The 25289-nt window shown below is 48.9% G+C and overlaps 2 protein-coding genes across 3 annotated transcripts in view; both read left to right on the top strand.

The window, feature by feature from the left end:
• The first annotated feature begins 3506 nt into the window (after positions 1-3506).
• BAG3 (BAG cochaperone 3) overlaps positions 3507-25289 on the top strand; it is a 28193-nt gene continuing 6410 nt past the window's right edge. For both annotated transcript variants that reach the window (XM_035269268.3, XM_009010382.5), the window contains exons 1-2: positions 3507-4000; positions 23683-24009. In XM_035269268.3, coding sequence (XP_035125159.1) covers positions 3821-4000; positions 23683-24009 — 507 coding nt within the window. In that variant the 5' untranslated portion in view covers positions 3507-3820. The remainder of the gene's footprint in view (positions 4001-23682; positions 24010-25289) is intronic.
• LOC118146404 (large ribosomal subunit protein eL37-like) lies at positions 4073-14052 on the top strand. Its single transcript, XM_054243377.2, has one exon. The coding sequence runs from the start codon at positions 13483-13485 to the stop codon at positions 13774-13776; it is 294 nt and encodes a 97-aa protein (XP_054099352.1). The 5' UTR covers positions 4073-13482; the 3' UTR covers positions 13777-14052.

Here is a 25289-nt window from a genome sequence, read left to right as displayed (position 1 = left end):
CTCAGGGCTGCAGATATAAGGAAGCCCAAGACAGGCACTGATTTGGGGGTCTAGTTCCTTCAGCAGTAATATCTCCCATGATAAATTTGTGCATTGACGTTCAGGTTTATACACCAGCCTCTAACATGTTTGAGTCCGATTGCTCCGATGATGGGCCTAATCATCACTGGAGCTACTGGACTCCAAAGCTGATACACATGTCTTTACAAGTGATAATCATTCCGTTGGAAATGATTGGCAGGCCTCTCTGGCATTTCCTCCAGAAGGAATAATCTGAGGGCAGGAAAAGTCAGAGGTATTGACTGCAAAGATTTGAGAATATTTTCTGATTCCAAGTTGGAAAACTGGGCCCAATATTAGTTCAAAGTGTTTCGGGGGAAGGGAATGAGTCGGTATGCCTGAAGATCTAAAATCGAACCTCCCTAACATTCTCTCTTTCTGGAACATGGTCTGTCTTTCTCGGGGAAATTGGGGTGCTCATTGACGTCTGTTAAATAAAAGTTATAGAAGGTCACTGTTTTGGACTAAGCTCTTGGATTAGGCCTCGACAGACCCAACTAAAAATCAGAAAGGAATCACTCATGCTAAAGTTCCACATCACCAAACCCCAAACCAACCTGTTATCTGACTTTCTGAGAAATCAGGAGAGATGATAGTCTAATTTCCCAAACAGGCTACTTTTGAATGAGGGGTGGGGGTTGGGGGTGACAGGAGGTGGTTGTTGGTACCATCTCCGTGCAGTCAAAAATCCCTGCATAGCTGGGCACGGTGGCTCACACCTATAATCCCAGCACTTTGGGAGGCTGAGACGGGTGGATCACTTGGGATCAGGAATTTGAGAACAGCCTAGCCAACATGGCGAAATCTGTCTCCACTAAAAATACAAAAATTAGCCAGGCATGGTGGTACACGCCTGGAATCCCAGCTACCTGAGAGGCTGAAGCAGGAGAATCACTTGAACCCCGGAGGCAAAGTTGCAGTGAGCCGAGATTGCGCCACTGCACTACAGTCTGGGAGCCAGAGCAAGACCCTGTCTCAAAAAAAAAAAAAAAAAAGAAAAGAAAAAGAAAAAAGAAAATCCCTGCATACTTTGTTTTTGTTTTGTTTTGTTTCTGATTCGGAGTCTGGCTCTGTCACCCAGGCTGGAGTGCAGTGGCATGATCTCAGGCTCACTACAACCTCTGGCTCCCAGATTCAAGTGATTCTCCTGCCTCAGCCGTCCGAGTAGCTGGGATTACAGAAGAGTGCCACCACGACCAGCTAATTTTTGTATTTTTAGTAGAGACGGGGTTTTGCCATGTTGGCCAGGCTGGTCTTGAATTCCTGATCTCAAGTGATCTCCTGCTTGACCTCCCAAAGCGCTGGGATTACAGGCGTGTGCCACCACCCTCAGCCCCTGCATACTTTTGACTCTCCCAAAACTACCAATAGCCTACTGTTGACCAAAAGCCTTGCCAATAATATGAACAGTCAATTAACACATGTTGTGTGTTACATGTATGATATACTGTGTTCTTGCAATAAAGTAAGCTAGAGAAAAAAAATTAAGAAAATCATAAGGAAGAGATTTACATTTATTGCTCATTAATTGGAAGTTGATCATGATAATTGTCATCATTCTCATCATCTTCACGTGGAGGCTGAGGAGGGGAAGGAAAAGGAGGAGACAGTGAGAATCCACTGTCTCAGGGGTGGCAGAGGCAGAAGAGGTAAAAGAGGTGGAAGGGGAGACAGGAGAAGCAAGCATACTCAGTGCAAATTTTATTGAAAAAAATCCAGGCCAGGTGCGGTGGCTTATGCCTATAATCCTAGCACTTTGGGAGGCCAACAGGGGTGGATCACCTGAGGTCAGGAATTCTAAACTAGCCAAGCCAACATGGTGAAACCCCATCACTGCTAAAAATACAAAAATTGGCCCAGTGTGGTGGTGGGCGCCTGTAATCCCAGCTACTCCGGAGGCTGAGGCAGGAGAATCACTTGAACCCAGGAGGCGGAGGTTGCAGTGAGCCCAGACTGCACTACTGCATTCCAGCCTGGGTGACAAGAGCGAAACTCTGTCTCAAAAAAAAAGAAAATCCATGTACAAGTGGACTTGCTCAGTTCAAACCCATGTTAAGGGTCAATTGTACAGTAATCTGAAGTATGTAACCTGATGTTAACCAATCATTTCTCTCTCTCTCTCTCCCTCTCTCTCTCTCTTTTTAAGAGACAGGGTCCTGCTCTGTCGCTTAGGCTGGCATCAGGAGCACAATCATAGCCCATGGCAGCTTCAAACTCCTGGTCTCAAGTGAGCCTCCCACCTCAGCCTCCTGAGTAGCTGAGACTACAGGCATAAGCCACTGCACCTGCCTTATTTTTTTATTTTGTAGAGGTGTAGGTCTCACTGTGTTGTCCAGGCTGGTCAAACCCCTGGACTCAAGAGGTCCTCCAGTCTTGGCCTTCCAAAGTACTGGGATTACAGGCATGAGCCACAGTGCCAAGCCCTCATCCGTTATTTTTCTGTGATTCTCTCTGTCCCCTCCTTACGAGGAAAGTAATTTTAAAACAACCAATTCAGCCTTGGTTCTTTGTTTCTGTTTTCTTCAGCCCTTCTCTGTCTATAAAACCAACCTCTTCTGCTCGGCTTTTAGGAACACTTATTCTAATTTAATGGAGGTGTTGCCCAATTCTAGAATCACAAAATCAGTTAAGATCTTTAAACTAACAATAAAAGTTAACAAATAAAAACAAACAAAAAGATCTTTAAATTAAAAATGTTGTCATTTTCTCCTTTGGCAGGTTACAAGTGCAACCTCCATTCAATGAACCAAGCGAAAAAATGTCACGGTTAGGTTAGGTCTTTACTTCCCAAATGAGGGTCAAGATGTAGGATAGCAAGAACCAACCTCTACTATAAAAAAGATCCAAACCCAAGAGAATGTGATTTTTCTGTAAAGCTGTTTACTACAACGAAACTTTCTTTTTAGTCTGGGAGACTAAAAACCATCAGCTGACACAATCTTTTTTTCCTTGAAGTTTCCAAAGAAAGGCAAGTGAGTTTGCACTGACTTCCATTTTCTCCCTGCCTTCCTGCTAGTGTCAGATGAGCGTCCCCGCGCTCCTCCCAGGCAGCCCTCAGTGTCCCGGGCTGTCATATATGGGGGAGGGGATGGGGTGGGTGAGATGGCTTTGTTTGTACAGAAAGGAGGGGCGGCAGGCACGGGGAGGACCGGCTCCGGCCCAGGGAAAACTCACTAGGCGCTAAGGAGAGGGAGGGAGGGAGTGTGAAAGCCGAAACCCGCCCAGGGCGCACGGAGGACGACCCCAACTCAGTGCGTCCGGCGTCCCATCCGCAGTCAGGCCCCGAAGGCGCGCCCGCGGCCACTCCGGCCGGGGCACGCGCACTAGGAGGCTCGGGGAGGGGCGGAGGGAGGCGGGGGAGGGCGGGGAGGTCGGGGACGAACGAGAGGGCCGAGGCCCCGCCCCCGCCCGCCGCGATTATAGCCGATGACTCAGGGCGGAGCTCCGCATCCAACCCCGGGCCGCGGCCAACTTCTCTGGACGGGACTAGAAGTTTCTAGCCGGCCAGTTGCTACCTCCCTTTATCTCCTCCTTCTCCTCTAGCAGCGAGGAGGCTATTTCCAGACACTTCCACCCCTCTCAGGCCACGTCACCCCCGCCTTTAATTCATAAAGGTGCCCGGCGCCGGCTTCCCGGACACGTCGGCGGCGGAGAGGGGCCCGCGGCGGCGGCCAGGCCAGAGACTCGGCGCCCGGAGCCCGCGTTCCGCACCCGCGCCCCGGCGGCCCCCGCTCCGGGCCGACCCCAACCCCTACCCAGCATGAGCGCCGCCACCCACTCGCCCATGATGCAGGTGGCGTCCGGCAACGGTGACCGCGACCCCCTGCCCCCCGGCTGGGAGATCAAGATCGACCCGCAGACCGGCTGGCCCTTCTTCGTGGACCACAACAGCCGCACCACGACGTGGAACGACCCGCGCGTGCCCCCCGAGGGCCCCAAGGTGAGCCGGGCCCGCGGCCCGCCCTGGTCGATGGCGCCACCTCGACGGCGGGCGGCGGGAAGGGGGCCGGGCGGGTGGGACGCGAGAAGCGGGGCCCGGGGGTCGGCGAAGGCCCCTCTCAGGCGGACACCGGCTCCGCGCCCAGCCACACATTCCCGCGGCTCCCGGACGAGTCCCTGCTCCCGACCCGCCCTTGACAGGCGTCCGGGCCAAAGGAGGCCCCGGGATCCGGTGGCCCGGGAACCGTCCCCGCAGTGGCCCCTGTGCCGTCCGCGGCTCGACTCCAGGACGGAGGGCCGGGTGTCCGGCGCTGGCCTAGCCCTCCCGAGCTTGGAGGAGGGCAGCCGGCTTGGTCGGCTCCGGAGGCCGCAGTCCCTGCTGCCCGCTTGGCCTCCGGGCCCGGGACCCGCGGCGCACCCCGCTGTCCACGAACGCGAGGGAGACACAAGCTTGGATGGTGGTTTTGGGGGATTTTTACCTCTCAAGTTCCCTAACTTGGTTGAGGGATGTCTTCACTACTGTCCCATCTGAGGCACCCAATGACTCAGGAAGCTGGTGTCAAAACATTTATGCCTGTGTGTGTGTGTGTGTGTCAAATTAAAATTGTATTATTGTTTGAAAGTGCTTTGGATCTGTATGTATCCTATTATCACTTGTAAAATTAAAAACGGGGTGCATTTCTCCCCAGCAGTTTCTAAACTAGACGGGAGACTGTCTTACAGTTGGCCATTGCATTACCACATTGCCTCACCCTGGAGAGAAAGAGAACGATAATGTGTATGTTTATAATGGCATTCGCTTCCTGCCTTGTTATGGTATTAAAATACTTAGGATTTGTTACCAGTACACAAATAACTGAGTAATGATACTCTTGTGAATATAGCAGAAGTATGTCTCATTTACATATATGCAAGGATATATACTTTTTAATCCCCAAGAGCATGAAATTTGAAAACATAAGTTTGGAATGAGTCTGTTAATTTTCAAAAATCATACTTATACTATTCTTTCCATTTTCTGTAAATTTGAGCTTTCAAAATAAAAAGGTTTTAAAAATAATTATGTTATACTTAAAACGTAATTGTGACTGCTGTCTGGGCAAGATAGAAGCAGCAAAAGAGGTGATAAATTATTTTGAAGATTTAAAAACTCAGCAAATTAAAAATGCTTTGTATCTCATGATTTTAGAAGAAAGACCCATATTATTTCCCTTCATTTTTATACACGTTCTGTTTTAACAATATTGACAAAACTCTGGTTCCCAACAGTGAGATGGTGTACAGTCAGCAGTTTACATTTACGAGAGATTAATTGTATATTTATTCTTGAAAATTAATATAAGAGGCTGTAATTAGCTGGGATGGGCACAGTTAAATATACCTTTTTGGGTGTCCAACCCATTTTTGGGTGAAACTGACGCTCATTTCAAACCCCCTTTCTTAGCAGTCTGCGTGGATGTACATGATCTTTAGTGTGGTTTACAACTATTATTTTGAGGGCTTCTTCCTGTAGACATAGGGACAGTAGCATTTGCTGGCAGCCTTTGTTATGAGTGAAGATTAAGTTTGAATGTAAACATTGTCAGTACTTTGTTCTCAGCATGAAACTTACCCAGCAAGTTGAGATCTTCCTGTACCCACCTGGTGCCTGGGTTAGGCTGTGGTTTCCTAAACCTTAAAAGGAAAAAAGCAGGTTTAGTTACCATTATTCTTCTCAACAAATAGAAAGTAAGAACTACTAAATCAGAAGTCTGATGCTGGAAAGGTTTATTTGAAAATTTCACAGTGAAAATGTTAAAGTTGAAAGGTCCTTGAAGATCTTTTAGGTAGGCTTCTTTATTTTCTGAAAAAACCTGGAGAGTTCAGGTGTGATTTTTGAAGGTCACCCAGCTAGTACCGATAGCAGGGAGAGTACTGATGTCAGGAGAGTCCTCATAAGAGGCAGTGTGTCTGTTCAGAAGGTGGAAGTGAATGTTTTGTGAAACCGTGAAGCATGCAGGCTAAAATACTTGATTACCTTTGTGCCCTCCTGGCCACCAAGTTATTGGGTCACTGACCTCTGTGCTGTGATTGCTTGGATTTTGATGATGGGACATGATCAACTCAAGAAGAGAATTCTCGGGCTGGAGGCAGTGGCTCACGCCTATAATCCCAGCACTTTGGGAGGCCGAGGCGGGTGGATCACGAGGTCAAGAGATCAAGACCATCCTGGTCAACATGGTGAAACCCCGTCTCTACTAAAAATACAAAAATTAGCTGGGCATGGTGGCGTGTGCCTGTAGTCCCAGCTACTCGGGAGGCTGAGGCAGGAGAATTGCTTGAGCCCAGAAGGGGGAGGTTGCGGTGAGCCGGGATTGCGCCATTGCACTCCAGCCTGAGTAACCACAGCGAAACTCCGTCTCAAAAAAAAAAAAGAAGAGAGTTCTCTTTACCAAATCAATGACTTGAGACTTGTGAGCATGGCACCAAAACTTAAGGAGAAAATTAACATTCAGCCCATGAGCTGTTTGTGCTTCATTGCTTTTGATCCTGTGCTTTGACACACGCAATATATGGTGACTAATTCAGTTGTACTTGTGTGAATTACACCTTACTCAAGACTAAATGTAGTAAAAAATCCTTCAGTATCATTTTGTATTTGAAATTGGTTTTTCAATGCATAATGAGAAAAGGGCCCTTGCAGAAAAACAAAGGGTAATTTTGGAGGAGTTGAGCTGAGGCTCAGATCTGGGCATTACCATCTTCAAGAGGAAATGCTGTCAGTCAGCAAAAAGCTGTTCATTGAGCGTGAGGAGCTCAAGAGAAACCTCTCTTTTGGGGGATGACTCAGCTTCAGGATGTTTAACACTTTTGTTTTATTTTGTTTAACATTTTTGTTTTGTTGAGACAGTTTCACTCTTGTCCCCCAGGCTGGAGTACAATGGTGCGATCTCCATCTCGGCTCACCTCAACCTCCCCCTCCTGGGTTCAAACAATTCTCCTGCCTCAGGCTCCCAAGTAGCTGGGATTACAGGCACGCGCCACCACACCGGGCTAATTTTGTATTTTTAGTAGAGATGGGGTTTCTCTATGTTGGTCAGGCTGGTCTTGAACTCTCGACAGGTGATCTGCCTGCCTCGACCTCCCAAAGTGCTGGAATTACAGGCATGAGCCACTGCAGTCACCCTAGGGTGTTTAATATTTAACTGCATTAGTTAAAAAAAAAAGGAAAAGACTAGACCTTTGTATTTTATTTAGTCTTCTCCTGACATCTTGCAGTTGATCCTCCGCCTTCCCTGAAGTGGTTAGGGCAACTCCCTGTTTTTGCAGAAGGGCAGAGCGAAAGCAAGTGTCTTCTGTTGTTGCTGAAGCCGGCCAGCAGCCCACAAAGATGTTGGGCTTCATCCAGCCCCATTCTAAGCAGCCGGACCTCCACACCTGCAGTCTTCATGGATTTTGATTTTCTGTACACTTGGGCTTCCCACTAATTTGGCAAGTTCATACCAGTCCAGGACCCTTCCTAGCAGAGGTTGGCATTCAATAGTGGTTGTAGCCACTCCTCCAGGCTCTCCTCCCTGAATAAACAGAGGCCGGACACTCTGGAGTGCTGTTCCTCGACAGGCATCCCTGGGATGAGAGGGAGACCTCCCTCCCTCATGGAGCAGGGCTGTTCTAGCTCTGTGGATCCTGGGGTTTATCAGCCTGGCAGTCTTCAGGGTGTCCTGTTAAGCTGTGTCTCACCACTTCCCTGCCCAAACCCCATGTTCAAATCTGAATTGCTCAGTGTAGAGCCCAGAAATCTATTAAGTTCAGAAAGCTAATTTGGTGGTTCTGATTGTGCCACACTGCAGTGGGAGCCATGGATGGCCAGTGATCCCATTTTGGGGAGGAGGAGCTGCAGATTAGTGCCTCCTGAACATCTAACCAGCAGAGCCTTTTCCCGAGCCTCCATTTTGCTTCTTGGGGAAACGCCCGGGTGCCTGGGCTTCTGAAGGTGGAATATGGGGGTGACATGGAGAGTGAGCGAAAACAGCACACTGCAAAGTCTGGCAGGGTGGCTGGCAGTGTAAGAGTTGGGAGGTGGTCCAGAGAGCCTCCTGGACCCCAGGAAGAAGCATGCCAGAACCTTTCCTTTCTGTCTTGCCCACCCAGCAGACTCACCATAATCATTTGACAGATTATATTCAAGCTCTGTGAGAGGGAGGTAGAAACATCCTTTCAGAGCGTTGGAAATGTTTTGAGTTATGATTGAAGTAGAAAGACTCATTCATTCTGCTTAAGGTTCAGCAGAGCCTCCTGAATTTTCTCAAAGATGAGATCATTTTGCTCTTTGCAGATCGATTGCAAGCTGTTGTGCCTCTTAGCAGAGTCAGAGCACAGTCAGGAAATCAGTGGCCATTCTCTCCTTAGTATTTCCAGCATCTTGCAGTGATGGCTGAGCAAGTTCCTGTGCAACTGCATGAAAGTGATTTGTTGGGGAGGGATGAAGAGCATGGCCAGATGCCTTGGAGCCCAGCTCATCCAGGACTTCCATTTTCCCCTCTAAATAACAGCCTGTGTTGTTCACACGAGAATCAACTGCACCTCTGAGAACATCATTTGTCCCGTTTTTTTTTTGGGTAGATTTGCCCTTTATGAGGGTGGAGCCTGTACACAGGACCTGTGGCAGCATTTGATATTAGCCAGGGCTGGGAAGGCTTAACTGTTGGATGCTCAGGGCTGCTTGTGAGTCAGAAAGCTTCATGCCACCCATGAGGCTTGCTTAGTGCTGTCCTTGTTTCTGGAATGACACACAGTCACCTTATATAAACCACTCTACATGTTTGTTACTTTCTGTTGACATTTAAAAATGATATTCTGATGTTTATCAACCAAAGTAGAAAACTGTTCATCATCCAGACCTACCTTTTCTCCTTTAAGTTTTGCTGTTTTCATATTGCTTTTAAATGTTTAAGAAAGCTTACATAAGAAACTGAAGACAAAGGCCTTGCTTATTAGGATCTGTGAGACCCTCTGGCACTGACGAACACAGGTGAACCCTGTGTCACACCTCACCGTGTAATTCTCCAGCCCCTCCTGGGTTCCCTTTTGTTGGAAATCAAGTGCACACCCCGATCTGCTTCTGCCTCAGAGCATAGACTCAGCCGGCTTTTTTTTTTTTTTTTTTGAGACAGCTGCACTCTGTCTCCCAGGCTGGAGTGCAGTGGTGTAGTCTTGGCTCACTGCAACATCCGCCTCCTGGGTTCAAGCGATTCTTCTGCCTCAGCCTCCCGAGTAGCTGGGAATACAGGCGCACACCACCACGCCCCATCAGCTGGCCTTCTGAGGCAGCCTCCAGAGCCCCTTGTTTTGCAGGTGCAGGATTTATCTCTATGCGTCATGTGGCACATGTGACACCATGTGAGATATCTGGTGTTAAGTCTTCACATATTTCGATGAAGATATCTTGGGGACCTTGGCAGCTTTTTAGGAAGCCAGGCAGCTTGCAAAAGCTTAGGAAGAACTTGGGGGGAAAGGACTGAATGTGGGATTTTTCTGTCTGTCAACATACATATATATATGTGCCAGATATTGGTGAGTAGTTTCGGAAGCCTTATCACTAAATTCTCATCAGTTATCTGAAGTGTCTTATGTATGGGACAGCGGACTTGGAGAGGCAGTGTGCCTGGCCTGTGGCAAAACAGAAAGACTTCTGTGGCTTTACCCCACCTGTGTTCCTGAATAGGTGATAGATCTGCCTTTAGCAGGCCTGGCTGCTTTGTACTCCCCAGGCGCAGCTTGAGGTGATAAACAGTCCTGAATCCATCTTTGTACAGTTCATCAGAAATGTTGGCCTGCTTTTTGAACCTGAGTCTGGGCTTAGGAGACTGGCCCGGCTCTTCACTCACTCCTTTACCGCATCTGAAATTCACTGGGTGCCCACCGTGAGCGAGTCTCAGTGTTAAATGCCATATAGGGGACAAGTCTGCCCACTTCGAGGCCGTTCTCCAGAGCATGTCCTGCCTTGCCTTGGTCCGAAGCAGGCTGATTCTCCTCTGGACTCTATTTTATTTTAATTTGAATCTTTTTTCCTAAGCTCAGCACTTTACTCCTTTGCCTTGAGGTCACATCTCTGTTCAGGGTTCTGGGGCAGAGTCTGTGTGTTTCATCTCTGCCTCTTGATCCCTGGCGGGGTCCACAAACTCAGAGAAGAGTGAAGGAGTGACTGTGTCAAAAAGGCTAGAACATGGGTCTGGGCCCAAAGCTCGAAAGCAGTTCCCGGAAAACTGCCTGTAAAGGCTGTAGGTGTGTCCCAGGAAGGCTTCCATTGGTTCCTAAGAACTGCAGAGTTATCCTGGGCTCCTAAAGGTACCCTGAGGCCTGCTCCTTTTTGTCACTTTCCAGATGGCCTTCTCTGCACCTCTGCACAAAGGACTTCAGTATTGATTTCCTCAGTTCATCCTTACAGGTCCGGAGAAGCTCTTTTTGTTTCTCCCAATGACACAGCATCTTCCAGCCAGGCTGGAGAGGCCGGGAGCTGGCAGCAGCCAGACCCCGCTTCCATAGCTGCGCAGAGAGCAGCCCTGGGCACTGTGAAAGGAGTCTCTTAACAATTTTTTTTCAAGTGGCTGGCAGTAAGATCAGACACCATATACATGAAGCTTCTTATTCACTATCAATTCAGAAAAGCCTAGAATTGCAGAGTGCCAGCTCTATGCGTCAGGAGCCTGTAAACAACCCAGCTGTCCGAGAGCTCCCAGCACAGAACTGTGCTCCGGTGAACTGGGAAGACTTTTTATAGAAAATTCCTTAGTATTCAATTGAGAACAAACATTTCCCATTTTAAAGTATCTTCCTCCGTGTTTATTAAAATAGAATTCTATATTTTTTTCAGTTATTTAAAAAATTCTTCCTTGACACTGAATGAATGAATAGATGGTTTAAAAATCCAAACAGTGGGAGGATGGGAAGGCCCCTTCATGTGCAGAGGAAAAGCCAGACCCTTCACTGGCCCTTCCTTTTAGGATCAGTTCAGACCCCCAGCACCCAAGCCCAGTTAGCACTTCTTCCTGGGTTGGGTTGGGTGGGGTCTTCTTTGTTTCTGATAGAGTTTCATGCCGGGCGTCCCTGTGGTCTTGGGGCTGTGGTGACTCAGAATTAAGCTGAGTGCTCTCACTGTCCTGGCCCCTTTCTGGCTGGCCCGATGACTCAGCACCAAGTGCTGGCTCCCTGATCCAGAGCACACTTGAACTGAATGTTCCAGGTCTGAGCCTCAGCCCAACGTGGCTGGGCGAAATGGAAGCCTTTCTCTCCTGCTGCATTTTACCCTGGAAGATGAAGGTTTTGGAGATGTTAGTGGCACGTGGATGTTACCACAGTGTACAGCTGTGACACAAGTAGCAGAAAAGTTAGCATCTACCTGGCCTTACCATCAAATCTGGGTTCTAGAGATCTTAGGCAAAGCACTTACCCTCCCTGAACCTCAGTCTCCCCTTCTGTGAAGTGGGCATAGCAACACTCCTGCCAACAGGGTTAGGAGAATCAAGGGAGATGGTGCATCGGAGGTGAATGCCCCACAGCCTGAACTGATGGATGTGTGGAACCCCCAGAAACATTTGCAGCCTGCTCTGTGGAGTAGAAATGTGTTTTCGGATAGGTGTGTGGCCTCTCCACACAGCAGACTGTCCTGGCCGTCCATGGGCCTTTCAGCTCTCCCAGAGGCCTGGGATCTTGTTTCTTAGATTAGAAGCGAGGCCTCCTCTTATCCTCCTTGTATAGAGTGTAGCTGACTCCCTCTACCAGCATCCAGGTGGCTCTCAGAGCCCTCCCTGAGGCTTCCCATGCCCCTTGTGATGGAGGATGTAGAAGAACAGTAACAGATGAAGCCCCGGGGCCTTCCGGAGCCTTGACCTGGCTGCCATCCCCCGCCCGTGTGTCCATAGCTGCACCTCCCCATTCTCTGCCCATGACAGGCTGGGGCCTTGTTTCCGGCACTGTGCTGTGTAGAGCGCTGGCTTTACTCAGCCCCAGCTCTTCCAAGGAAGAGTCTCCTTAGCCTTATCTGTGTAGCCATAGAGTACCAGGCAGGAAGTAGGAGTGCAGCCTGTAAGGGGGGACATCAGGCTGCCTTACTGAGGTACCAATTACCTGCACAGCTGTTCTGGACCCAACTCTTAGGGGTGTAAATGTCACTGCAGATGGAAGGAGGGAGGAGTTTTCCAAGTGCCACCACTCTCTTGCAGGGAGTGTAGCTGCTGTGGGCCAAATGCTTGAGAAGCTGCTGCAGGTGGGAACAGAGCCCACCGGGACTTAAGGGTTTCACCGTCCATCAGAGAGGGTCCTCTTGCCTGTACTGCAGCTGATGAACCGAGGATGTTTTTCTTTTTTTTTTTTGAGACGGAGTTTCGCTCTTGTTACCCCAGGCTGGAGTGCAATGGCGCGATCTCGGCTCACCACAACCTCCGCCTCTTGGGTTCAGGCAGTTCTCCTGCCTCAGCCTCCTGAGTAGCTGGAATTACAGGCACGCGCCACCATGCCCAGCTAATTTTCTGTATTTTTAGTAGAGATGGGGTTTCACCATGTTGACCAGGATGTTCTCGATCTCTTGACCTCGTGATCCACCCACCTTGGCCTCCCAAAGTGCTGGGATTACAGGCTTGAGCCACCGTACCCGGCCAGAACTGAGGATGTTTTTCTTTTGGAAATTGTATTTTGTACAGAATACACGTCCGCTGATGCTGTGCACGGAGACCTGACAGACACTTGTAGGGTGGTGTCTGGAGGACGGACTTACCAGGTGGCTGACCAGGGTGTTCACTTTTAGCATGGGGATGTAGCAGATGAATTTTGTCTCTGTCTAAATTCAGAGTTTGCTTCCTGGGATGGAAATTTCAGGTACTTTCCATCTGTGATTTGTGACTTTGGATGATTAAAGCAGGTGGCTCTGCTTTTTCTTTTTTCCTGAAGAAGAGATAGGTCGTTTCTCACGTGCCCTGAAGCTAACTTTTGTGTGACATCCCAGTTCCTACCTCTGCCACATGAAACCCGTGAGGCGGACTGCAGGCAGGCTGGATTCTGACGAGTGCCCCCAGCAGGGGAAATACCAGCAGCTGCGGATGGTGCCTGGCCTGGGGACGCCTGACGTGTGCCCTGGTGAGGTGCCACCGAGGATGTTGAGGAAACGCCAGCAGATGTTCTGCTCCCAGGCGGACCCTTCTGTGCCCTAGCCTGGCTTGGCTTTTCTCCCTAGGCCTCAGGGAGATGTGTGCACAGAGCCACAGTCAGTGCAGCCGAGTGTCCCTGTTCAGCTGAGAATTTGTCTGCAGTGCAGGCCTCTTCCCCAGAGCATGGCCTGGCCTGTTGGAGAGGCGGGTAGTTTAGGGCTCAGTTCCCTAGAGTTGTTTTTGGCTGTTTGCTTCCAGATTGTGAAACTTTAAATACAGTCTTCAGCAGAGAAAGTGACATCCTTGCTAATTAGTCCTCCTAAGACTCTCAGGCTTTTCTTGTCCTGGTCGCAGAGGCAGGATGACCAAGGGAACGTCATCATTTGGGAAGCGTCGCAATAAGACACACATGTTGTGCAGCTGCTGTGGCTCTAAGGCCTACCACCTTCAGAAGTCGACCTGCAGCAAATGTGGCTACCCTGCCAAGTGCAAGAGAAAGTATAACTGGAGTGCCAAGGCTAAAAGACGAAATACCACCAAGACTGGTCAAATGAGGCACCTAAAAATTGTATACCGCAGATTCAGGCATGGATTCCGTGAAGGAACAACATCTAAACACAAGAAGGCAGCTGTTGCAGCATCCAGTTCATCTTAAGAATTTCACTGGCCAGGCACAGTGGCTCACGCCTGTAATCCCAGCACTTTGGGAGGCCGAGGCAGGTGGATCACGAGGTCAAGAGATCGACACCATCCTGGTCAACATGGTGAAACCCCGTCTCTACTAAAAATACAAAAAAATTAGCTGGGCATGGTAGCGTGTGCCTCAGGAGGCTGAGGCAAGAGAATTGCCTGAACCCAGGAGGCGGAGGTTGCGGTGAGCCAAGATCACGCCATTGCACTCCAGCCTGGGTAACAAGAGCGAAACTCCATCTCAAAAAAAAAAAAAAAAAAAAAAAAAGAATTTCACTGATGAGTCACGCAGTGAATGTTCTGGTTTTAAAAATACAAAAAAAAAAAAAAAAAAAAAGACTCTCAGATAAAGGGGCTTCTAATTCTAACCGGCTTGCTACCAACTTGGTGAGACAGATTCAAGAATTGGGCTTTGTTGGACTGGGCATAGTGGCTCACACCTGTAATTCCAACTTTGGGAGGCTGAGGCAGGTGGATCACTTCAGCCCAAGAGTTCAAGAGCAGCCTGAGCCACATAGCAAGACCTTGTCTCTAAAACAAATAAATAAAATTAAAAAAAAAAAATAATTAGGCTTTGTAAACAGCCCAACCAGCTAGTACTGGAGAAAAGCTGAGTCCATCGATAACTATTTGTGGAATAAAGAAAGGTAGTTACGGCCCAGCATGGTGGCTCATGCCTGTAATCCCAGCACTTTGGGAGGCCAAGGAGGGTGAATGACTTGAGGTCAGGAGTTTGAGACCAGTCTAGCCAACATGGTGAAACCTCATCTCCACTAACAATACAAAAACCTGTAATCCCAGCACTTTGGGAGGCCAAGGTAGGCGGATCACCTGAGGTCGGGAGTTCAAGACCAGCCTGACCAACATGGCGAAAACCCTGTCTCTACTAAAAATACAAAATTAGCCAGGCATGGTGGCGCATGCCTGTAATTCCAGCTACTCGGGAGGCTGAGGCATGAGAATTGCTTGAATTCAGGAGGCAGAAGTTGCAGTGACCTGAGATGGTGCCATTGCACTCCAGCTTCAGCGACAGAGCAAGACTCAGTCTCAAAAAAGAAAAGGAAACGCAATTATTTAGGGCACAGAGCAGCTCAGAGTTTACAAAGACTCGTACCTTATTTCACTTAAATCTTGCAAAGACCCCTGGGAAATGTGGGGATCTTTACAGCTGGGTAAACAGTCTTAGTAGCAAGGAGTACTATCTCTGGTCATGTAGTCGGTGAGCATCAAGGAGGGACTAGAACCCAGGGTGGCAACTTGAAGACACAGGCTCATGCTGGTTCATTCCTGTTTATTTGGACACAGCTGCAAAGAGAAGCAATGTTGGTTTTATCTTCTAAAAGAAAGTTTTCCCCATTGAAAACACATAAGGATAGTCATCTGTTTATCCCAGGATAAAATGTGTGTGTGTGTGTGTGTGTGTGTGTGTGTGTGTGTGTATAAACAGGTGTATTAGATAAATCCTGTGACTTGGGATTGTTGATAGAGTATGTGGTTGGCACAGAACTCTTGTCTTACCAGGAGTCTCTGGGCAAAGCCTAACTCCTAAGGTGTGCTTTAAGTGGAATGTGGACTTAGTTTATTATTCAGAATTTTCCCCAAGTCTATTATGTACTCAGAACAGTGCTGGGGTAGTGGGAGAGACCTTACATTACAATCCAGTGGGAACTGAAAGGATTTTGACTTTGACTATAGGGATGCGAATGGCTGTTGATTGATTATTTCTGTATCAAATGGGCAGTAATCCTGCATTCATTCATGCACCCCATCATAGCAAGCAGAGAGCTTCAGTAGGGTGCTCAGCTCGACTCCATTTGCATTTTGTTTTTTTGTTTTGATTGTTGTTTGATTCAGAGTCTCACTCTCTTGCCCAGGCTGGAGTGCAATGGCATGATCTCGGCTCACTGCAACTTCTGCCTCCTGGGTTTAAGCAATTCTCCTGCCTCAGCCTCCTGAGTAGGTGGGATTACAGGCACCTGCCACCATGGCTGGCTAATTTTTTTTTTTTTTTTTTTTTTTGTATTTTTAGTAGAGATGGAGTTTCACCATGTTGACCAAGCTGGTCTCGAACTCCTGACCTCATGTGATCCACCTGCCTTGGCCTCCGAAAATGCCAGGATTACAGGCATGAGCTACCAAGCCCAGCTCTTGTTGCGCTTTGGAAGAAAGTATGTTTTGTTTGTTTCCTGCCTGATGGAGGTGAGCCAGGCCACTTAATTTTGATCTAGGTCTTAGCCATATGGGGAGTTCCAGGATTCCTGTGTTCTTCCATCTTTTTTCTTGTTTTAGAAGTTTTGAAGTATTGTTAGTAAAACTCAACATCTGACCCATGTGAAGGCTCTTCTGGCCTAAAAACCCAGTTAATACAATCTGTGTCCTACTTAATACTCCAGGGCTGCCAAGTCAGAAGTGCTCCGGGACGGCCCTAAGAGTTGCCTTTGTTACTGTTTCTCCTAATTCAGACCAGAGTGGTGAAGCTGTAGTTTGTGGATGTCGAGCCCACTTTTTTGTTTTTTTTTCTGAGTTGGAATCTTGTTCTTATTGCTCAGGCTGGAGTGCCATGGCGCGATGTTGGCTCACTGCCACCTCCGCCTCCCAGGTTCAAGCCATTCTCCTGCCTCAGCCTCCTGAGTAGCTGGCGTTACAGGCGACCGCCACAACGCCCAGCTAATTTTTGTATTTTTTAGTAGAGATGGATTTCTCCATGTTGGTCAGGCTGATCTCGAACTCCCGACCTCAGGTGATCTGTCCACCTCGGCCTCCCAAAGTTCTGGGATTACAGGCGTGAGCCACCACACCTGGCCGAGCCCACTTTTTAAAGAGCACTGTTTCACGGAGCCAAGATTGGGGCTCCCAGAAGGTGCCCATTTTCAGGGTTCAGTGGCTACTCAGTGTACAGGGACTCAGTAGTGGTGGTCAAGGCAGATTCTTCTTCATGGCTGTTTCATGAACACACATGTGCCTGGCATGCGCATAGCCAGACTGACACCTAACAAGTGCCCAAGAGCTGTTATTTCCACCCTGCTTGTTTTTTTTTTTTTTTTTTTTGAGGCAGAGTCTCCCTCTATTGCCCAGGCTGGAATGCTGTGGCACAATCTCAGTTCACTGCAACCTTTGCCTCCTGGGTTCAAGCGATTCTCCTGTCTCAGCCTCTTGAGTAGCTGGGACTACAGGCATACACCACCATGCCTGGCTAGTTTTTGTATTTTTAGTACAGATGGGGTTTCACCATGTTGGCCAGGCTAGTCTCAAACCGCTGACTTTATGATCTGCCTGCCTTAGCCTCCCAAAGTCCTGGGATTATAGGCGTGAGATATCATGCCCGGCCTCCCACCCTGTTTTTAAGGCAGAAAAACTCCTTGAAAGTTGGGGGTTAGCAGCTTCCTTCTCTTCATTCGTTTCTGGTTTTTTGTTTTTTTTGTTTGTTTGTTTATTTTAGACAGAATCTCACTCTGTTGCCCAGGCTGGAGTACAGTGGTGCAATCTTGACTCACTGCCATTTCTGACCCCTGGGTTCAAGTGATTCTTGTACATCAGCTCCCAAGCAGCTGGGATTACAGGTGCCTGCCACTATGCCCAGCTAATTTTAGTATTTTTAATAGAGTTGGGGTTTGGCCATTTTGGACAGAATGGTCTCAAACTCCTGATCTCAGGTGATCCACCCACCTTGGCCTCCCAAAGTGTTGGGATTACAGGTGTGAGCCACCATATCTGGGCCCTCCTCTTCATTTGGGACGTGAAACTTTGGGGTGCTCTGAGTGCTGGCGATTCTGGTATTATTTGAGTGTAGTTAGGAGTGGTCGTTTTTAGATTTCTGACATTAACTTTCCCTTGTTTAAGGGCTTTATATAGCTGTTGAGAACATGAAGGGACTTTGGAAATCAGGCTGGCAGAGTGTCAAAGCTGGAAGGAACTTGCGATCACTGTTTCTCAGTGCGGACCTTCAGGCTTCATCACGCATCTACGGAATTCGACCTACTGGGATTGGGCTTAGAATGTTCCTTTTGTGCATTTCCTGAGTCAATACTCCCAAGGGCTGGAGAACCGCTGCTTTGTAGAACATTTTTGGGCCTCCCTTACATTTTACAGTGGAGAAAACTAAGGTTCACAGAGGACATGTGAGCTACTTCCGTAACACATGTATTTAGGGGCAGAGCCAGGGCTGGGACCAAGCGCAGTCTCTTCCCAGGCCTCCTGCTGTTCCCTTGGTGCCCATTTACTGTTAAAAACCAGTAGTGCAGTTTAGACCTGCTCTGAAGCCAACAGCTCACTGAAGCTCAGAACCTGACCTCAGGCTTTCTCTAATGATAATTATCTTGTACATAATAGGGCAAACTTTGGCTCATCTGGGGTCGTTTTTTCTTTTTCTTCTGGCCATCTCATGGAGTTGTTTGGTGCCCTGAGACATGTCTCAGATTTTTAATGCAATGCACAAACAAGGGGGCAGAATTAACCAATTCATTTTATAAATTAATATAGTGAGATAAGCAGTGAGAGTCAGGACTGAGCCCCTGGGTGCTTCTTTCCTAATTGGATTTTGTGTAATATGTATTCCTGATGTCTTTAACCAGAGATAAGGATAATGAACTCTGAGCTGCAGGCGAGCCCTGACCAGGCAGCCACAAGGATCACCAGTCATCTGCTTGGTCACCGTGTTGGTGCCCCAGTCCCTGTCCTGTGATCACACAGAGCTGTTCCCCAACTCTGAGGAGGCAGATTCTCAGCTCGCTCTTGAATCAGGAAGAGGCATGTAGTGAGCCTTACCTGAGAGATGCTGGTATAACCAAGAGGCATTTTCTGGATGTGCTTGAACTTGAAAACACTTAGTAAACTGAAGAGAGATGTTTTAGTCAGATTCTAGGGGAATTATAAATATTCTACATTTTTTTCTTTTGATTCTTTTATTTACAAAATAGCTCTTTTTGCTAGATTGTATAGAAAACACCGTAGAAGAGAGAAAGGGCAATTTAAATCTTCCAGGGGTGCTTTGTTGTTGTTGTTGTTGTTGCTGTTGTTTTGTTTTTTAGACGGAGTTTCAGCCAGGTGCCGTGGCTCACATCTCTAATACCAGCACTTTGGGAGGCCAAGGTTGGTGGAACATGAGGTCAGGAGTTCGAAACTAGCCTGGCCAACATGGTGAAACCCTGTCTCTACTAAAGATACAAAAAATAGCTGGGTGTGGTGGCGTGCGCCTGTAATCCCAGCTACTTGGGAGGCTGAGGCAGGAGAATTGCTTGAACCTGGGAGGCGGAGGTTGCAGTGAGCTGAGATCATGCTACTGCACTACAGCGTAGGACAGAGCGGGACTCCGTCTTACAAAAAAAAAACAGATTGAATTTCAGTCTTGTCGTTCAGGCTAGAGTGCAATGGAGGTGTTTTTACTTAGTAAAAGTAGAAGCATTTGCTGTCATGACTCTAATGATGCTGGACGGGAACGTTAGAAAGTGGCGTCAGCATTCCCTGCGCAGACCTCGTTACCGTTGGGAATTTCATTTTTGGTTGAAATTATTCATTCACGTAGAAGTGTTTAATTGCCTATTTTGTAAAATTCAAGTGTTTTTTACTTACCTAAAACAATGTAGGTTTTTGTTTTGTTTTGTTTCGTTTTTTTAACAAACCCCACCAGAGTGGAAGGGGAGCCTGGAATGTCTTTAGATGCAGTGCTCACAAAGAGACACATGGTTTTTTTATTAAATGGCATAAATGGGTCATTAATTCACACAGACCCAAGAGTACAGACCTCGAGACTGTTGGAGAAGGAGCCAGGCTGCCCTTGCCTGTCCTGACCGCTCTGCCTTCCAGCTGTGCCAGCAGGCTCGGCCTGTTGAGTGGACCTCATGTGCAGTGGAGGCCTTTCCCCCACCCCACCCCCGTCTTTGGGTGCTTCTTCCCAGTTCCAGGCCGTCTTCCCTGCTTTGTACTCACCTCCTCACTCCGCCCCCCGCGACCTCCTCACTTCCCAGCATGTCCTGGTTTCTCCTTTCTAGTCCCTCTGTCTTGCTGAGGTATCTCCTGTGATGGTGGGAACAATAAGAAGGGTGGACCTCAGCCCCCACCTCCAGCCTAATCTTCCTCAGCTCGGCACTGACCCCCAAGCCCGCCCCTTGCCGCTGCTTCCTACCGCTCTTCTGACACCACCACCCCTGCCTGTGGTGACCACATTCCTTCCTGGTGGACCTAGCCATGCCTCTGGAAAGGCTGAATTTTGGCTCCAGGAAGCAGTCTCTGCTGTCAGAGTCTCATGCAGAGTTGTTTTCCTTCCTCCCTCCCTCTCCTGTCTTCTTCCCTTTCTCTTTCAATGGGGGCACAAATGTGCTCTGTGAGATGCATGAGGTGCTCAGCTCGTAGCAGGCTGGCTCAAGGGCCTTCTGGATCCTGGGCTTCCCCCAGGAGGAGCTGCATCTCCTCAAGGCCTGTCTGAGGACTCCAGGTCCTGCAAGGATCCAAGGGTTTGGGGTTGGCAGCTCTCTTGGTTAAAACCGGATAGTATGGGTGAGATATGGCGGGGTGTGCAGTGTGGGGGTTTGATGGAGTTTTACATAGCTATACACCCATTTACCACCACCCAGAAAAAGATAATAGTCCCATCACCTCAGGAAGTTCTTTCAAGATCCTTCCCAGTCACCACCATCTCCTCTAGAAGTGACCACCATTCTGGTTTCTGGCACCACCAATTCACTTTGTCCTCACTTTTTCATTTTCTTTCTTTCTTTTTTTTTTTTTTTTTTTTTGAGACAAATTCTTGCTCTGTTGCCCAGGCTGGATTACAGTGGCATGATCTCAGCTCATTGCAACCTCTGCCTCGCGAGTTCAAGCAATTCTTCTACCTCAGCCTCCCAGGTAGCAGTGACTACAGGCACGTGCCACCATGCCCAGCTAATGTTTGTATTTTTAGTAAAGACAGGAGTTCGCCATGTTGGTCAAGCTGGTCTCAAGCTCCTGACCTCAGGTGATCTGCCCACCTCGGCCTCCCAAAGTGCTGGGATTACAGATTTGAACCACTGCGCCCGGCCCTATCCTTCACTTTTCATTCCTTTGACACTTTGGAGTCTGAAGAGCATAATGTTGTGCCTGTTTAGGGAGAAACTCATATTTATTGCCAGTCTTCGGGGCATACCTCTAGATGTGCCCTTATACAACCTCACAGCATTTCTCCAGGGCAGGTGTTGGCTAGCTCCATTTTCTAGAAAAGGAAGTGAAGGTTTACAGAGGTAAGAGAATTACCTAAGCTCACAGAACTGTTAGGAGCAGAGGTACGAATCACACTTAGACCCTATCTAGGCCATTATCTACCCTGGAAGAGCCTGTGCCTTTCCCCATCCCTCAGGGCCTCTGTGCTTTCTAAGTAATTCTGCTTCTGTTTTGTTTCCTGCCTCCTTAGCCCATCCATCTCCTAAGCCCCTGTTAGCAGGGAGTGCGCCTTGCTTGTTTGGTAACCCCATAGGAACGGGTGGCAGGATGTTCACTCGGGAGCAGGCAGTGGATGAGGGTTTGCTCACTGCTGGGCCCTGCTATGTGGTGTGTGCAGATGGTTGAGGCTTTTGTGCATGACTGGGAAGAAACAGCAAGCCCCTGGGCAGCCAGCAAAATGACACTGCAGGATTAATGCAGACCCTGATTTCAGCTGGAAGAAGGAGCACCCCAGTGAGTCGACAGAATGCCCACAGGCACGTTATGGCTCAACAATGAGTAGTAGAGGGTTCTTCAGCGCCTCTCGTTGGCTCCCTTTCAGGGCTGTCTAACGGCAGGAATTCAGCTCTGAATGCGAGGCCTGGACCCACTCCTGCTCTTGAGTGACCTGAGAGTTAAGCAGGCTAATGCAATGCCACCACCCTGAGCATGTGGCTATTCTAATCTGAGAATGCCTGTCTGCCTATGTCCCCAAGGACACAGTGACACCCATTCCTTTCCTGTGCTGGAGGCCCTCCAAGGGCAGGGTCTCAGCAGGAGGGAGGCAGTTGATGGGCCTGAAAGGGTTAAACCAGGGTCAGCCACCTGGTGCCCACGCCTGTACACAAATAGAAACATCACCGAATTAATGGTGTGTTCATTCAAAGTGCAGAGCAGCCCTCAATATCTGTCCTTACTTTTGATTGATTTTGCAACAGTAGAGATTGTACCCTACAAGCTCATAGATTCTTTGGCATTTGTTTGCTGTGCAGAGAGCTGCCTCCGTCAGGAAGGATCAGTCCCCTTTTTAAGAGTTGCCCCAGACAGATATGTGCAAGTGACACAGATCAGTAGCTTCCTTCCTGTGAAAGGACCCTCAGTGCTTGGGGACATTAGGGCTTCTGTTGCACAGCCCCTACTAGCTGAGAGGTGGCATTGCCAGTGAGTGACTGGCCAGCCTTGTTGTCTGAAATAAGATCTTTCCTGTGGTACATCTGGAACTTGGCCTTCCCAAGGGTCCCAAAATAGCTAGGCCACTGAAGGGAGGACTTCAAGAGAGGACATAAGAGAGGGACCCCAACTGCTCCTTGTCCAAACAGGCTCTGTTGTGTTGAAGAAAACGTTATTCAGTGATACTTGTTAAAGCACAGTCATGAAGGTTTATTTTTTTTTTTTAGACAGAGTTTTCGCTCTTGTTACCCAGGCTGGAGTGCAATGGCACGATCTCGGCTCACTGCAACCTCCACCTCCTGGGTTCAGGCAATTCTCCTGCCTCAGCCTCCTGAGTAGCTGGGATTACAGGCACGTGCCACCATGCCCAGCTAATTTTTTGTATTTTTAGTAGAGACGAGGTTTCATGATGTTGACCTGGATGGTCTCGATCTCTTGACCTCGTGATCCACCCGCCTCGGCCTCCCAAAGTGCTAGGATTACAGGCTTGAGCCACCGCGCCCGGCCCATGAAGATTTATTCAGGGCCATCAAGATAGGCACAGGGACCACAGCAGTGGCATCTTGCAGTCAGGGGAGAGACTGGGCTCAACTTGAAATATAGCACTGGCCGGTGGGAATTTATAGTCAAGGAGCAGTGTGGGGGTCAGTGGATGGAAGATTAGAAGAGGAAACAGCAGGGGTAAGGGCGTGTCTGGCCACACTGACCAAACAGGATTCTTGACCAAGACAGGCCAGGGTGATTAGGCAGCACCTGGGGATGATGGAGGCTGAAGAACCTGATCAGACAGGCTGGGGAGGGGGCTTCTGGCTAAACTGACTTAGGAGTTTCTTTTGCTGAAACTGGACTTTACAAGGACCTGCACAGATGGGGCTAGGAGAAGCTTCAGAAGCCTGACTAAGGTCTGGCCATGCAGAGAATCTTTGTCAGTTGGCATCATTAGGTGGCACAGTGAACCCTGCATGCTGTTCTCCCCTTCGCTGCCTCTGCACCCCTGTCCTTCCCCTTCCTGCCTCTTGTTCTAAGAATATTCCCAAGGAGGCAGCCCTCGCTCCCCAGCCCACTGCTCTGTGAAGATTCCCAAACCGTGTCCTGTGTTGAGGCCCAGTACAAGCTGTCTTGCTGGGAAATGTGAGGACCTTTTTGGAAACAGACACTTGCTGTAATGTAGAAGTTGTACCCCTGCTCCTGGAGCCCGCCTTCTGATTGGGTCTCTGAAAATGCGGGCGGGTGGACGTGGGCAGCTGGATCACCCAGAAAAGAAACCCGTCTTACCAGTTTGGGGACCTCTCCTGTGCTCAACAGATACTTTTGGCTTTCTCCTGATGCTCCTAATTCCTAAACTGTTGGCCAAACAGCAGCCTCTATGGGGTGGGGGGCTTGGAGGGAGCAGGGGCTGGGAGCTGGCTGATGCCCTGAGGCCCAAGTCACTCGGGAAGATCGCAGTGCCAGGTGCCACACTGTTTCCTCCGCCACGAGGGTTCACTTCCCTGTTTCTAACCAGTCTGTGTTTCTCTGCTTTTTATTTCAGGAGACTTCATCCTCTGCCAATGGCCCTTCCCGGGAGGGCTCTAGGCTGCTGCCCGCCAGGGAAGGCCACCCTGTGTACCCCCAGCTTCGACCAGGCTACATTCCCATTCCCGTGCTCCATGAAGGCACTGAGAACCGGCAGCCGCACCCTTTCCATGCCTATCCCCAGCCTGGGATGCAGCGATTCCGAACAGAGGCAGCAGCAGCGGCTCCTCAGAGGTCCCAGTCACCTCAGCGGGGCATGCCAGAAACCACTCAGCTAGATAAACAGTGTGGACAGGTGGCAGCGGCTGCGGCAGTCCAGCCCCCAGCCTCCCACGGACTTGAGGTAAGCAGAGGCCAGGCTCACAGGCCTGCTTCGGAGCAAGCCGCTGTGCTTCCTAGGCTGGGCCCAGCCCCTGAGGACAGTGCCCTGGACCAGCACCTGTTCACCTGCAGGGCATCTGGGCCTCCAGCATCAGAGGTCACCCAGCAAAGACAGGGCGATGGCCCCACATCATCCCCCAGCATCGAATAGGGGCGTTTTTCAGTGGGGCAAGGCAGGAATCATGTGGCTTACTTTTGTAGTTAAGGAACCGGAGCTCAGAAGGGCACACCGCAGCCTGCCCGTTCCAGATGCATACAGGTGGAGGCAGCAGAGCTGGGAGCAGAAGCCCAACTCGCCTCCTGGCTCCTGATTTCCGTGCTCCTTATTTACCCTGGGCTTTCTATTCAGAAACACAGAGATAGCTGTGTACCATGTTACTCAGTTCAATGCTTATGGATAAATCTGAACTGCTTGTGGAGCTGTGTTGATAGGAAAATGAGACCCCATGCCTGCCCTCACTGTGCACCACAGTTTAAAAAGAAATAAGGAGTCAGGAAGGCAGCATTTTAATCCTGAAGCCAAACATGTTAGGGGTATGCCAGTGGATGCTGTGCATTAATAGCTAAAAAATAGTTCTTAATCTGGTTCTTAGCTGAGATTTGAGGCATTGCTAATAGGATTCCTGAGCAGTAAGCTCTCTTAATTTTCCTGCCTGTGAATCGTCCCATTGTGTATGCCAGCACTGTTCCTGGGCACAAAATCCCATGTCCTGTCTGCACCTAGAGTCATACTTGCCTCAGCCCTGTCTGAATCTGTTCAGCTTCCCACATGCTTGAGAGTGAAAAGTTACAGTTAATGTGGGATACTAGAGGCATTTTTCTTTTCTTAAAGCGGTAGTACCTGGCCAAGTGTGGTGGGTCACACCTGGAATCCCAGCACTTTGGGAAGCTGAGGTGGGCAGATCACTTGAGACCAGAAATTTGAGACCAGCCTGGCCAACATGGCAAAACCCCATCTCTATAAAAAATACAAAAATTAGAGGGGTGTGGTGGTGTGTGCCTGTAATCCAGCTACTTGGGTGGCTGAGGCATGAGAATTGCTTGAACCCAGGAGGCAGAGGGTACAGTGAGCCGAGATCACGCCACTCACTCCAGCCTACACAACAGAACAAGACTGTCTCAAAAAGAAAAAAAGTATTAATACCTGTATTTATAATGGTTTTGCTGCAGGAAATCAAAGTGACACATAAATCAGAGACATCTTCAAATTTAAGCTAACAAGGCACTCAGAAGGGGAAACAC

Source organism: Callithrix jacchus, chromosome 12 (genome assembly GCF_049354715.1).
Source record: "Callithrix jacchus isolate 240 chromosome 12, calJac240_pri, whole genome shotgun sequence".
Lineage (NCBI taxonomy): Eukaryota > Metazoa > Chordata > Mammalia > Primates > Cebidae > Callithrix > Callithrix jacchus.
The sequence above is the reverse complement of the archived record's forward strand: the minus strand, read 5'-3'. Positions and strand labels throughout refer to the sequence as shown.

What these genes read in the sequence shown, in the direction of transcription:
- LOC118146404 (XM_054243377.2), top strand. Translation starts at nt 13,483, where the DNA reads ATGACCAAGGGAACGTCATCATTTGGGAAGCGTCGCAATAAGACACAC.